Source organism: Phragmites australis, chromosome 10 (genome assembly GCF_958298935.1).
Source record: "Phragmites australis chromosome 10, lpPhrAust1.1, whole genome shotgun sequence".
In the NCBI taxonomy this organism is placed as follows: domain Eukaryota; kingdom Viridiplantae; phylum Streptophyta; class Magnoliopsida; order Poales; family Poaceae; genus Phragmites; species Phragmites australis.
The window spans coordinates 13,706,272-13,718,093 of NC_084930.1; the positions used below are offsets into that span (position 1 = coordinate 13,706,272).

At 43.5% G+C, this 11,822-nt stretch overlaps 1 protein-coding gene across 1 annotated transcript; it reads left to right on the top strand.

The window, feature by feature from the left end:
• Positions 1–10,732: 10,732 nt before the first annotated feature.
• On the top strand, positions 10,733–11,521 carry LOC133883737 (uncharacterized). The gene has a single exon (XM_062323154.1). It carries the CDS (start codon positions 10,881–10,883, stop codon positions 11,346–11,348), a length of 468 nt encoding a protein of 155 aa, XP_062179138.1. The 5' UTR covers positions 10,733–10,880; the 3' UTR covers positions 11,349–11,521.
• The last annotated feature ends 301 nt before the right edge of the window (positions 11,522–11,822 follow it).

The window sequence follows — 11,822 nt, forward strand, 5'->3', positions numbered from 1 at the left end:
TAGGGTGCGCAACTACTATTTATAGGGCTAGGTGTGGCTGGCCACGAAGTGGGGAGAGGAAATGGCCGGAGGTGGAAGACGAAACGAACAGGTGGAAGACAAAATGGACATGTCAGATTTGAGGACTATTTCTCCACTATTCGAACCCCAAATTGGACAATTTTGGTCTCTATCTAGTATTACTCGAAAATATCTACAACTTTTGTATTCATTAGAACTTCTGAAAATGCCATCTTGATATCCAAAACTGCGTCACAAGATAAACTGTTTGAACTCAGATCGATCTGCGCAGCTCTGATTTCAGGGGCCAAAACTCCTAGCTCCATTATCCAAATAGGGATTTCTATAGGTGAAAATCGAAACTCTCGATGAGGCCTACAACATTGGTACTGTCAAGATTTGTATTTGAGGTCGTCTTGGACTCTAAAACTGCGTGAGAAGACAAGGCTATGAGATGACGTCGACTGGGAACTACTAGCTGCGCTGACACATAAGATAAATGGGTGATGTGGCAGCCATGGTGGAGCTGCATTGACACATAAGCTAAATGGGTGATGTGGCAGCCATGGAGGATGGCAGTGAGAGGAGCGGACGCTGTTGTGAGGAGGAAGACAAGTCAAGGGGGGCGCGGCTTCGTCGGGCCAGGTATGGTTCATGAGAGAGGAATGACGATGTTAATGCCATTCATGGTGAATTATGTGGGTTTAGTTTCAACGGTTTTTAGCGATTGTTGAAGGGGATTGAATGAGGACAACAACATGTTCAATTTTGGCAATTAACGGCTTAGGCGCACATTGAATTCATCGGTTTTAGGAGCTCCTATGAGCAACCATGCAGTCAGGAAGGAGAATGGCGTTGTTCATGTCCTCCTCTCGATCTAGAGATAGACGAAGGGACAGTGCAGCTTGGGCCATCTTTGGTAAGGGAAGGAATTAGGGAGAAATAACGATAGGGAACTTCGGAGCTTTGGAGAAAGTGTGATAAGATATAAGATGAAAGAAATTGATATAGGGATTTTAGATAATATTGGAAAAATAGAACAAGGATTTATACAACTTTGAAATTCCTTAACCTTTTCTAATATTTTATACATACATTTTTCATCATACAAAACAAATTATATTTAAACTCTAATTTTTTTTGAAAAGCTTTCAAATTTTAGGAAAAATACATACAAAACAAATTATATTTAAACTCTAAAATTTTTTTGAAAAGCTTTCAAATTTTAGGAAAAATATTATTTTATTATTTTAAAATAATCACAACCCAAAATCATAATTTTGGGATGTGACATCATCAATCAATAAAAAGAGAGAGATTATAGCATCTACGTCCCTAGGTAAGTGGTAAGTGTTTTGGTGATTAATGACAAACGTATTATTGTGACTAACAACTTGTTTTGAAGGGAATCAAAAATTAGTTCACAGTGATATTTGGGTATTCTTGGTACCTAAGGTGATTATATGGACGATCAAAAGATTTGTGCATGAAGATTAAGGATCTTCTAATTCTAAATGTCACAAATGAGATGAAGGACACTTAGAGTAGTATAGGTCTTCTTTTTTAGTCTTTTGACCATACTATAAAGAGAGGCTAAGAGTATTAGCTTGATCTAGTTGAGTCTAGACTTGATTTGATGTACACTTGTGAAATTATAGTACTAGGTAGCTCAGAGAAGCCCATGAATCAGTTACCGAGGAGTTAGAACTCAAGGTTGGTTAAGTTGGACGAGTTCAGAAGGTTTTTTGCCTCATCGAATGATTCAGTCCTATGCAGAGTGAACTCATCGGAGCATATTTCTTCTCTAGAGTTTCAAAGCTATTGAGTAAACAGGATGGTCTGGTGATTAAGGAGATGAAATCACCGAAGCCCTTTGTTGGTGACACGTGTCAAAAAAAGGTGAAGTGTTATACTGGATGGTTTAGTGCTCGAGCAAAGAACATCACCAGACTATTTTGAACAAAAGAGGGAACTCTTTAGAAAATGGATTTGACCTTATCGGATGGTCTGGTGATATGTGGGATGTATCACCGGAGTGTTTTTCCATAGAAGATTGCAACATGTAGTTTGAAGTGATTCTACTCACCGGATAGTCTGGTGATGGACCAATGTTTACACTAGAGTAATTCTTGCAGAGGCGATTTCATGTATAGAAGAATGAAGATAAGTTGATTGGATGGTCCAGTGAAGATATTGTGTACATCGGACAATACACTGGATATATTCTACTAGAGAATGTCGCAGCTATTGAAGTTTAATGAGTAACTCACCTGATGGTCCGGTGTGAATGGAGTGCTCACCGGAGCATTCTCTGTAGTAATAGCTAATGACAGCTGGCACAGTGGGGATTTGTACTCACCGGATTATCTGGTGTGAGTAAGAAGATGCTCACGGTATCATCTGGTATTAACAGAAAAAAGTGGGTGGTTAGACAACGGCTAAATTTGGATCTCTAGCCTATAAATACCCCTTCCTTTTATCTCACTAAGCTCTCTAGCGACCCAGAGGAATTCGTACAGTATGTGTCATCAAGAAGCAAGAGAGAGCACTTGAGTTGATTTGTAAGTCTCTAATTGAATGTTAAGAACATCATTAGTGCTTGGAGAGTAGTAAGTGTGCATCTAACTGTAGTCTAGGCTTGATCTTGGTCAAGTGAAGCTATTAGCTTGTTACTCTTGGTGGTTGGCAATACATAGCCGGTCTTGATGATTGGAGGTGTTCTCAGTGAACTCTTGGAGTTGTTGTGGAAGTCCTGAGAAGGGTTTGTACTTGGTTTGATGCCCACCAATCTGGAGATGGAGAAATGATAATCATAAGAGAGCACTTAAGTCTTGGTGACTAAGAAGAGCGATATCTTTGGTGGATGCTCCAATGAGAACTAAAGGGTGCCAACTCCTCAATACATCAAGAAAAAAATTATCTGTCTTTTTACGCATATCTTTACTATTTCACATTTACTTTGAGTATTTACATTCTTGAAAACTTTCGTTTTTGTATTTTTCTTAGTTTCTTTGCATGCTAGTTTTTTATCTTGTTCTAGCTTGTTCGTGTAATCGTATTTTCTTTCACCTAGATTAAAGTTGTTACTTGTTCTAAAAATAGATAGAAGTTTATAATTAAAAGCTGAATTAACCTCCTCTTGGACCATTCGATCTTTTCACCATAAAAGTTTCACAAGCAACATTAATGGTGACAGACGTGGTTACGTATGCTTCACATCATGAAGCTGAGCAAGCTTTGGAGATGTTGAATGGTCGCAATGTCTATGATGGTTGTTGTCGGCTTCAGATCGAGTTTGCACCTACTGTCTATGATGGTTGTTGTCGGCTTCAGATCGAGTTTGCACCTACAGAAGGTCTAAAAATGGGTTGTGAGCACCACATGTTCGACAAAATGGCAAGCCATTAGAAGCGTTCTCTGCATCACTATGAGCTGTGTATTGTATCCAGTGATAGAGGGTGTGCTTCAGCAGATCTTTGGCTCTTATGGCGTGGAGAGGATGCTTGTGTTCCAAAGAAGCACACATGTAGAGGCACGGGTCAAGTTCCATCAGAACAGGAGGCAGTCCAAGCTCGGGATGCTTTGCATGGATGCTACATTTACGACGGGTGCTGCGTGCTGGACATCCGGTGCGTGGCGCCTACCCCTGTTCGCAGTGCCATGATGACGTGCACGACATGGTCGATGCCGACACCAAGCCACAACACCGACGCGCCGAAGGTTGCGACCACCGCAGTTTTGGCGTCGCTCACTACCTCAATCACCTCTATGGCATTGAACACTCCTTCTGCCGTCACCGGAGCTCGAGGAACCTTGCGTGACGAGCACGAGGAACCAGCTGCTAAGGCGATGCCAGAGGAGCCACTGGTTCCAACAGAGTTGGTGCGTGACCTCTCGGAGGACTCCGCCGAGCACAAGTGGTCTGGAGAGGGGCTGCACGCGAACATTGATCCCTGCATACTCGGCACCAATCACTTCAACGTTAGTGCCAGCCACAATGTTCGAGTCAATGCTCCTCTAGGCTACAACATCACCAAGCCAGACACGATGATCATTGCTGCAGATAGTCTGGGTGAAGAGTTTGCTTGTACTCCCCTCCTTACTCTAAACAATGACCAGAAGGTGTTTGAGGAATTGTTCGACAAGAGCACTATGGAACTGTGGGAGCCGTTGTATGAGTCTGAAAACTGGAATCCGTGGCCACCCTCTCGGTAAGTCAAAGGCTCGAATTGCAAAGCAGAACAGCGGCCAAAACCATGGTCGTCCTTCTGGTGTTATTGGAGTGCAGTGTCACTAGAGGAAGGATTTATGGAATGGGTAGTAACAAAATGGAATGCACAAGAAGACCCACATTTCTTATTGTATCCTACTGCGGAGAAAGAAAAATATGAGCTGCCTCAAGGATTGGACTTACAACCATGGCCACCACCTCACAAAAATGCTGGTGATTTGTTTCAATTTGATGATGATGTGGTGTATACTGCTGGTGATTTGTTTGTGGGGGGGGGGGGGGGAGCTCACAGAACAACACTCTCTTGGAAAAGTGGGATGATCATTTTGTTATCTCAATACCTGCAAGAATAATTAGTTATGCTGACAATAAACACATAATAGATCTTGTCCTTATGAGCATTTGGTAATTGATCAATGGCCTAAAGCTACAATTTCCAGGACTAAGGCAACAGAGTGGAAATTCTGTTGCAAAGAGGCACCAATATTTCCAGCAAGTACTGCAATATCTATTCTGTGGTGAAGTGCTGCATATCCTTTATAGAGCATGTAAGCTTGATTGCAACATTTGGGCTATTGCACAATTACTCGAATCATTGGATGAGTTGTTTCACTGTTCCGTTCAATCAGATGGAGAACTTGCAATATTGTGTTTGGAACAATTTCAGCAACTATTGGCTGCAGATAACCCCTTGAAGGAAGCACTAGTAAGAGATGGTTCGGAAAATGTGTGGTAGAGGGAGATGGTAGTAGGGGTTCTTTGGACTGAATTTGTCATGCAAGGGTTTACTCCTTGTGAAGTCTCCACACAGGACAAATGGTAATCGGGTTTGTAACACAGCAGCACCACCGTGTCACCCGCAGGGTGCTCCGACTCCGTTCCGTGACCGCGATGACACTATAGGCAACACCACTGTGTAGCCCACATGGTGGGCGATGCCATGCCCCGAATGCGAGGACTCCATCGGCTGTAAGACCCCTTATTGTAGTCAAAAAGTTGTTATGAGAGCTCTATCAAACTGACTCTAAATATCTATTTTGTAGTAGTGGTAGTTGATCCTCAATGGGCTTGACATCAAAAGCTGCACGAAATGATGCATTGATCTTTCTGCTTTAACATAGTTTGTACTTAGTATTAAGGTAAAAAACAATTTTTCTTCTTCTTCTGGTAGTCCAAAATAGCATAGGGTATGTAGGGTCTTTCCTGCCGCGCAAAGAGCGTTAGGTGCAACACATTTGATGCTCATCAAGAAGCTGTCATGGCCTATAGCAACTAACAATCGGAGCATCGAATCCTCGTGCGTCCGGACCACAGCCATAACGCACAGAACTGTTGCACGACTGGACGAAGACACCTAACCACCGCTCGCCATGTGAGCTTCCCTTGGGTTTGTTTGTTCTTCGGTTCGTTCTTCGTTGGCCACCAGTTTCACTGCTCATGCGTTTGGAACACGTGAACCCATTTGGAAAAAACGACGTTCGGAATTACACCGTCTCCTATTAACTTTCTGTGAAATCTTGCGTTCCAAATATGGTCTTAGATACGGATATCGATTTTGCATCGTGGAGCAGTTGGTCACGAAAATATATGGGAGCACGAATTCCAGAATTTCGTAAAAATAATACTCCTTCCAATCATAAATAAGTGCAACTTACTCTTTATATAATGAATATGGTTATTTGAAAATGATATGAGTAGCACTATGTGAAAAAAACGCAAAAGTGACGGATCATAATAGTCATAGGTGATGGATACCACACCCGTTATCTTGAAGGCGTCACTGATGATAAGTCATAAGTGACGGGTAAGGACCCGTCACTAATGATGTTATTAGTGACAGATCAAAATTTGACCCGTCAGTTATTACAAGTGATAATTGATGGGCTACAGTTGTGATCCGTCACTTATGACTGTCGAACATTTTTCCTGTTTTTGATAGAAAAGTCAAAAAAAAAATTTCACCCGAGAGCCATCTAATATAGGGCCCATCGTATATGCCCAATCCACATTATTTTCAAACATATTTCGGTTTTTGCATTTCGTGGACTTGAACCCGCGCCCAGGACCTTACGTACGACTCCCTTACCACCTTAGCTATCACATGTTTATGATAGAAACCGTATATGCTATCCTTTTAACCTTCACTACCAAAGCTCATAGGTGACAGATCATAATTATGACCCATCACCTATAACTTGCATAAGTGACGGGTCACAGTTATGACTCGTCACCGATGACTTTTTTTTCTGAAATATTGATCCAGAGTGCGTTTAATAAAAAGGGTATAAGTTTTGCATACGGACTCCAATATCGACTTTTTTTTTTACTCTATGGACATCTATAGAAAAAGTTATATCCGTTTCTCCTCGACTTTGTTAGGTTCAGAGAATTTTTCGAGGCAAAAGATGGCTTGGAAAATTGAGTTCTCGCCCTCGAAAGTTTCTGTACCGTTTTCGGAACGCACGTTTGTGTCTATAGCTGCCACCCCTTATATCAAACTTGAGCAAAATTGTACAATAATTCCTATTTTAGTGTTGCTGAGGTGAGAAAAAAAATAAGAAAAAAATAAAAAAATTTAGCATCACAACTTGACTCATCACTAATAACTGGCTAGAAAGACCCGTCACTGATGAGTTAGTCATTGGTGACTGTTGTGACCCGTCACCAATGATTAGCAAGGATGACCCGTTACTTATGAGTCGTAATAGCTGATAGGTCACAACTATGACCTGTCACCTATGACTGACCTAGGATATAATTCGTTATTTTTATCATTAGTGATAGATCATGTTATGACCCATCACTCATTTTGTGTCTTCTTTATCTATTTTTTACATAGTGTAGGTTTGTTCTTTATATATTGAATATGGTTATTTGAAAATGGTATGAGTAGGTTTGTCTTGAAAAGTAGATTTATAATAATATAACTTTACTATAATGTATAAACATATTACACCAAAATGTAGTAGTCAAATATATGTTTTAAGTACAGCGCCAATGTTTAAAATGACATTTATTTGTGATTGGAGGGAGTATTGAAAAAGGCTGTTAATTAAGCTGATCCCAAGGATTCTAAGCAAGCATATACCTTAAGCATAAACTTCAACCGCTAGATTTGCTCAACTAGGAGTGTCAAAGATTCGTAAACCATTACGAACTTATGAATGAGAAAGAGGATACTTCCTGTAATCGACTCACACGACATACACAAAGATTTATATAGGTTCAGACCTTTCTTAGAATAATAACCATACGTTATGTTTATCTTGTATTGATCTATGAGACTGTTTACAAGGGGGGTCTTGGCTAGCATACATAGATCTAAACCTAGTCAAGGGACTCCTTGTGTGTAGTCATGGAGGATTACTGATGTAGAAGGCTTGAGGGTTCAAGCCTCCTATAGGCATGAATGGCTTGAATGGACTTCAATTGGCTTGTCCTCCACAGTGTTCCTTGGCTCCATATATATAGGGGTCATCGCATCTCCTCTGGATTCATTTCTTATCATTTTTAAAGATAAACTTCCCTATTTATGAGATATCCCACATACCTACAGGCACAGACATATGTTTTATACTACCCATCGTCAATCTCTCCAATTAGTACATGAAATGAGGCTTATACAGATTAAAAACTTAGTCAGCAAAGATAAACATTTTGACCGACTACATCTTTGAGTTGTAACTTAGGTCTCTGGATAAGATGGTATACCTAACTAGGATCTCAGAGTTCTCAGGTCGCCTACTCGGGATTCTGAATACATGTGAGTGATCAGGTGGGCCCCTGAGGAGGTATTCCATCCGAATATGAATTCCGAGTCATCCAAGAAATATCATACCAATTTTTTGAAAGAAAGGTGAGAAAAGACTTGCCGCTAACCGGGTTTGAATTTTGGTCCATCGCTATGTTGATTTCATATAGTTGTGAGAATAATCTTTCCTTGACAAAGGATCATGATGACATTTGGAAATTGATCGCGTACGGCGGAGTAGTGTATTGGGTTCTCTGGGTTACTGTTCCAACTACTCCCGCATGCATCGAAGGATATTCTATGCACTAAATGTGATGAGACATTAAAGCAGGAGAATGTAGCCCCTAAATTGTACTCGGGACTGTTACTGGGATTGTCAGAAAGCCACCCAGAGGCTTTCCACCTCTGTATAAAATGAGGCTGAGGGAGCACACACGATGTTTACTTCCTCTGACATCATTTTTCTCGAGCCATCTTCTCTCCGTATTCATGCCTGCAACCGCCATCAAAAACCCTATACTCGCCATCTGCCTCCTCCCGGTGCCATGGATCGCAAGAAGACTGATAGGGTGGAGAGTTCTGCCACCAGCGCTGCAAAAGCTGTGATTCCGCCGTAGCCGGAATCCTATGTTTAAGAGGAAAACCTGGCCTGAGTGGAGCACGACGAGGTCATTTCGTCATGCACCTTGATTGCCTACGCATCGGCAATAGGTGAGACGATCCCCAGTCCAGACACTACCTGGACAGTCATATTTCTCGACTTCTTCTATGGCTTCTGTCCGCCCCTTCCAGATTCTTCCTCCAAGTTCTCAGCTTTTACAACATCGAGTTTATCCATCTTAACACCAACTCCATCATCATGCTCAGCGTTTTCGCACATCTATGTGAGACCTACCTGGGCGTGCACCCTCCAGTTGATCTCTTCCGGCACTTCTACCTCCTAAAGGTGTTTTCTGGTAGGGTTGCTACCAGTGCCAGATTTCAGTTATGAGAGGGAAATTCAGTGGAGTACATCGGATTCTCTACCAAGAGCTCCTGGTTGGGATGGCAGAGGAGGTGGTTCTACTACCAACTAGGACCGCCCAAAATCCCGTATCGAGGTCTTGCGCCGTTTGTGACGCCGTTGTGGATGGACCCACCGAAGTCCACCACTGTCACCAGAATCCTAGGTCTGAATGAGTGAGGGTTGATGGCATGGAACGTCGCTAGGGATTTCATCAAGCACCACCTGTATCCCTTGAGGTTGAGGATTTTCGATGCCTGGGAGTACACGGCCGGGGAGGATCTAGCCCGTGAAGGTGAAACTGGTACCAACCTATCCCGACTAGCTATTAGAGGACTATGTGCATATTTTTCACAAGTTGTTCTTATGCATAAATCTCCCTTCAAACGAGGTGGAGCAAAGGACGAACTTTCTCTTTGACTCAGCCCCCGAGCCCAATTGTGAGAACGTCCCGATTCCCATAGTGGAGATGAAGGCTGACGCTCAGGCTGGGATCTTGTCATTAAGCCTCATGAGCTTTTTTCCTTTTCTTTTCTTCTTCTCGATTAGTCCTAATCCAGGGTAATGACCGACACAAATCTTGAAGTGACTGGGATGTGGGTGGCCCAACCCAGAGGCCAAGAACACGTTCATCTGGGGTGAGGAATCGGACGAAGTTGAGTTCATGGACGCTACGGGCTCGGGTGGACGCAGTTGTGGTGAAAATGTGTCACTGGCCTCATCCTCTGGCAGCGGTGACATGCCGGGTGAAGATGAGGTCTTAGAATGTGGTGGCTCTTCGGTCGACAATAGTGTGGTGCCACTAAGCTCGCCGTTGGCGGATATACCACAGGAGCCTGCCAGAGATGCTGTATAAATTTGCTAGAGCAACTGTAAATAAGCTGGCTAGACACGGACTAGAGTTTGCCTGATGTTCGTAATGGAATTGTTTCATGACTTTGTTAACCTGTGTACTACTTGTTGTATGAAAGAGGTGGTGATAACAATGACCACAAATCTAAGAGCATTTGTAGGATGGGACTGCAACGGCTCATTGTGATATTGTAGAGAAAATAAAGATATTGGATGAGGAGATACAACTAGAAATAGTCATTAAAAATATAGCCGTTAAAACGTAACATTATAAATATAATCGTTACAAATATATGATTAGTTACAAGATATTACTACGATATAGGATAGCAGAATATAAATAGTCTGTTAAACCAACTCAAGCAGCAGCTGTATCAAGCGCTACAGGCATCGGAGACGACAAATGCGGCTCGGAGAAAGCTCGCAACGTGGCTCTAGCAACAACCATCTCGAGCGCTACAGGGATACGGAAAGGAGATCTTCGCGCCCAAACTTACGGCCAGCGAAGGAGGCCGCATCTCTGTGCGGCCGAGTGAAAAGATGATTGTGGGCTCGAAAAGAGATGAAAAATAGTGAAATTTTGGAAATAGAGTACCTGTTAGAGATGAAAAAATAGAGAGTACTGTAATAGTATTAAGGACACTATAATAATGTTAGTCGATACTGTAATAGTATTATAGAAAATGAATTTTTAAAATATATGCTAAGATGATCTTAGAGTATGAAGAGATATAAAAAAAGACACTATAAAAATATAAAGGTTGCAAATTTATCTACTCTCGTGTAGATGCTCTAAGCGCCTCTCGCATTAGTAATGCACTCAATCTCTAATGATTAGCCCTCCCGTATCCATGGTCCCGCAAACACGATCCAATTGAAACGGGGAATCTGTATTCCCCGTCCGGTCAACCGCTTATAAAAAACGCCTCCCGTCTCCTCCACCTTTCCCAATTTCTCCGCAAGCATCCAAGGAAACCAAACCAAACCACACCGGCAAGAAAGAACCAAGAAACCCCCTTCCCCGACCTCCGCCACCACCGGAGATGGCGTCGCAGTCGATCGAGGACCACCGCTCGGGCGCGGAGGTGCACACGGGCCAGGAACTCTGCGTGCGCAAGTCCCGCGAGTTCCTCGTCGAGCTAGGCCTCCCCGACGGCCTCCTCCCGCTGCCCGCCCTCGAGGAGGCCGGCTACAACCGGTCCTCGGGGTTCGTGTGGCTCCGGCAGGCGGCCGGTGTGACTCACACCTTCGACAGCATCGGGAAACAGGTGTGGTACGACAAGGAGGTGACGGCGTTCGTGGAGCCCGGGCGGATGCACAGTCTGACCGGGGTCAAGAGCAAGGAGCTCCTCATCTGGGTCACCATCTCCGAGATCGTGGTGAGCCCCTCCGGCACCAAGATCGTGTTCCGCACCCCGGCCGGGCTCGGACGCGCCTTCCCCGTCACCGCTTTCCAGCTCACGCCGGCCCCGGCGGCCGATGGGGAGCAGAAGGAGGAGGCCTCCAACTGATCTGCCAGCGACCGTGTGTTGGGTGCTTGATCTGGTTGCCTAGCTTCGAGATCTGGCGGTGTTTGTCACTTGTGCCCCACGGCCTGTTTCATGAGTCCTGATCTGCAGTGTAATGGTAGTGGATAATGCAGAAATAAACTGTCCCTCTGCTGTTCTTGTTCTCGTGCAGAATCCATCATCTTATTTCGATCCATCCTATTCGCATGTCCATGTCGAACTGCATCATCCATTGCTGTTACTCAAGGGGCTGCAGTCTCGTCTCTCTGATCCGGACGGACCTGCGATGGATCTGGGAAGAGGGGCACGAGAAGTCCCCGTGATCTTCTTTCTTTTGCTTGTCGGTGAGTGCTACGTTAACGTGGCTGTGGAATCGGTCGCCACTCAAGTGCGAATTCGGGCAGGGGCAGATTTTGTAGAGTTGTAGAGTTGTATCATATAGTTTGTTTGAGTGTCGTATGTGTTTCATAGAGCTGT

What these genes read in the sequence shown, in the direction of transcription:
- LOC133883737 (XM_062323154.1), top strand. Translation starts at nt 10,881, where the DNA reads ATGGCGTCGCAGTCGATCGAGGACCACCGCTCGGGCGCGGAGGTGCAC.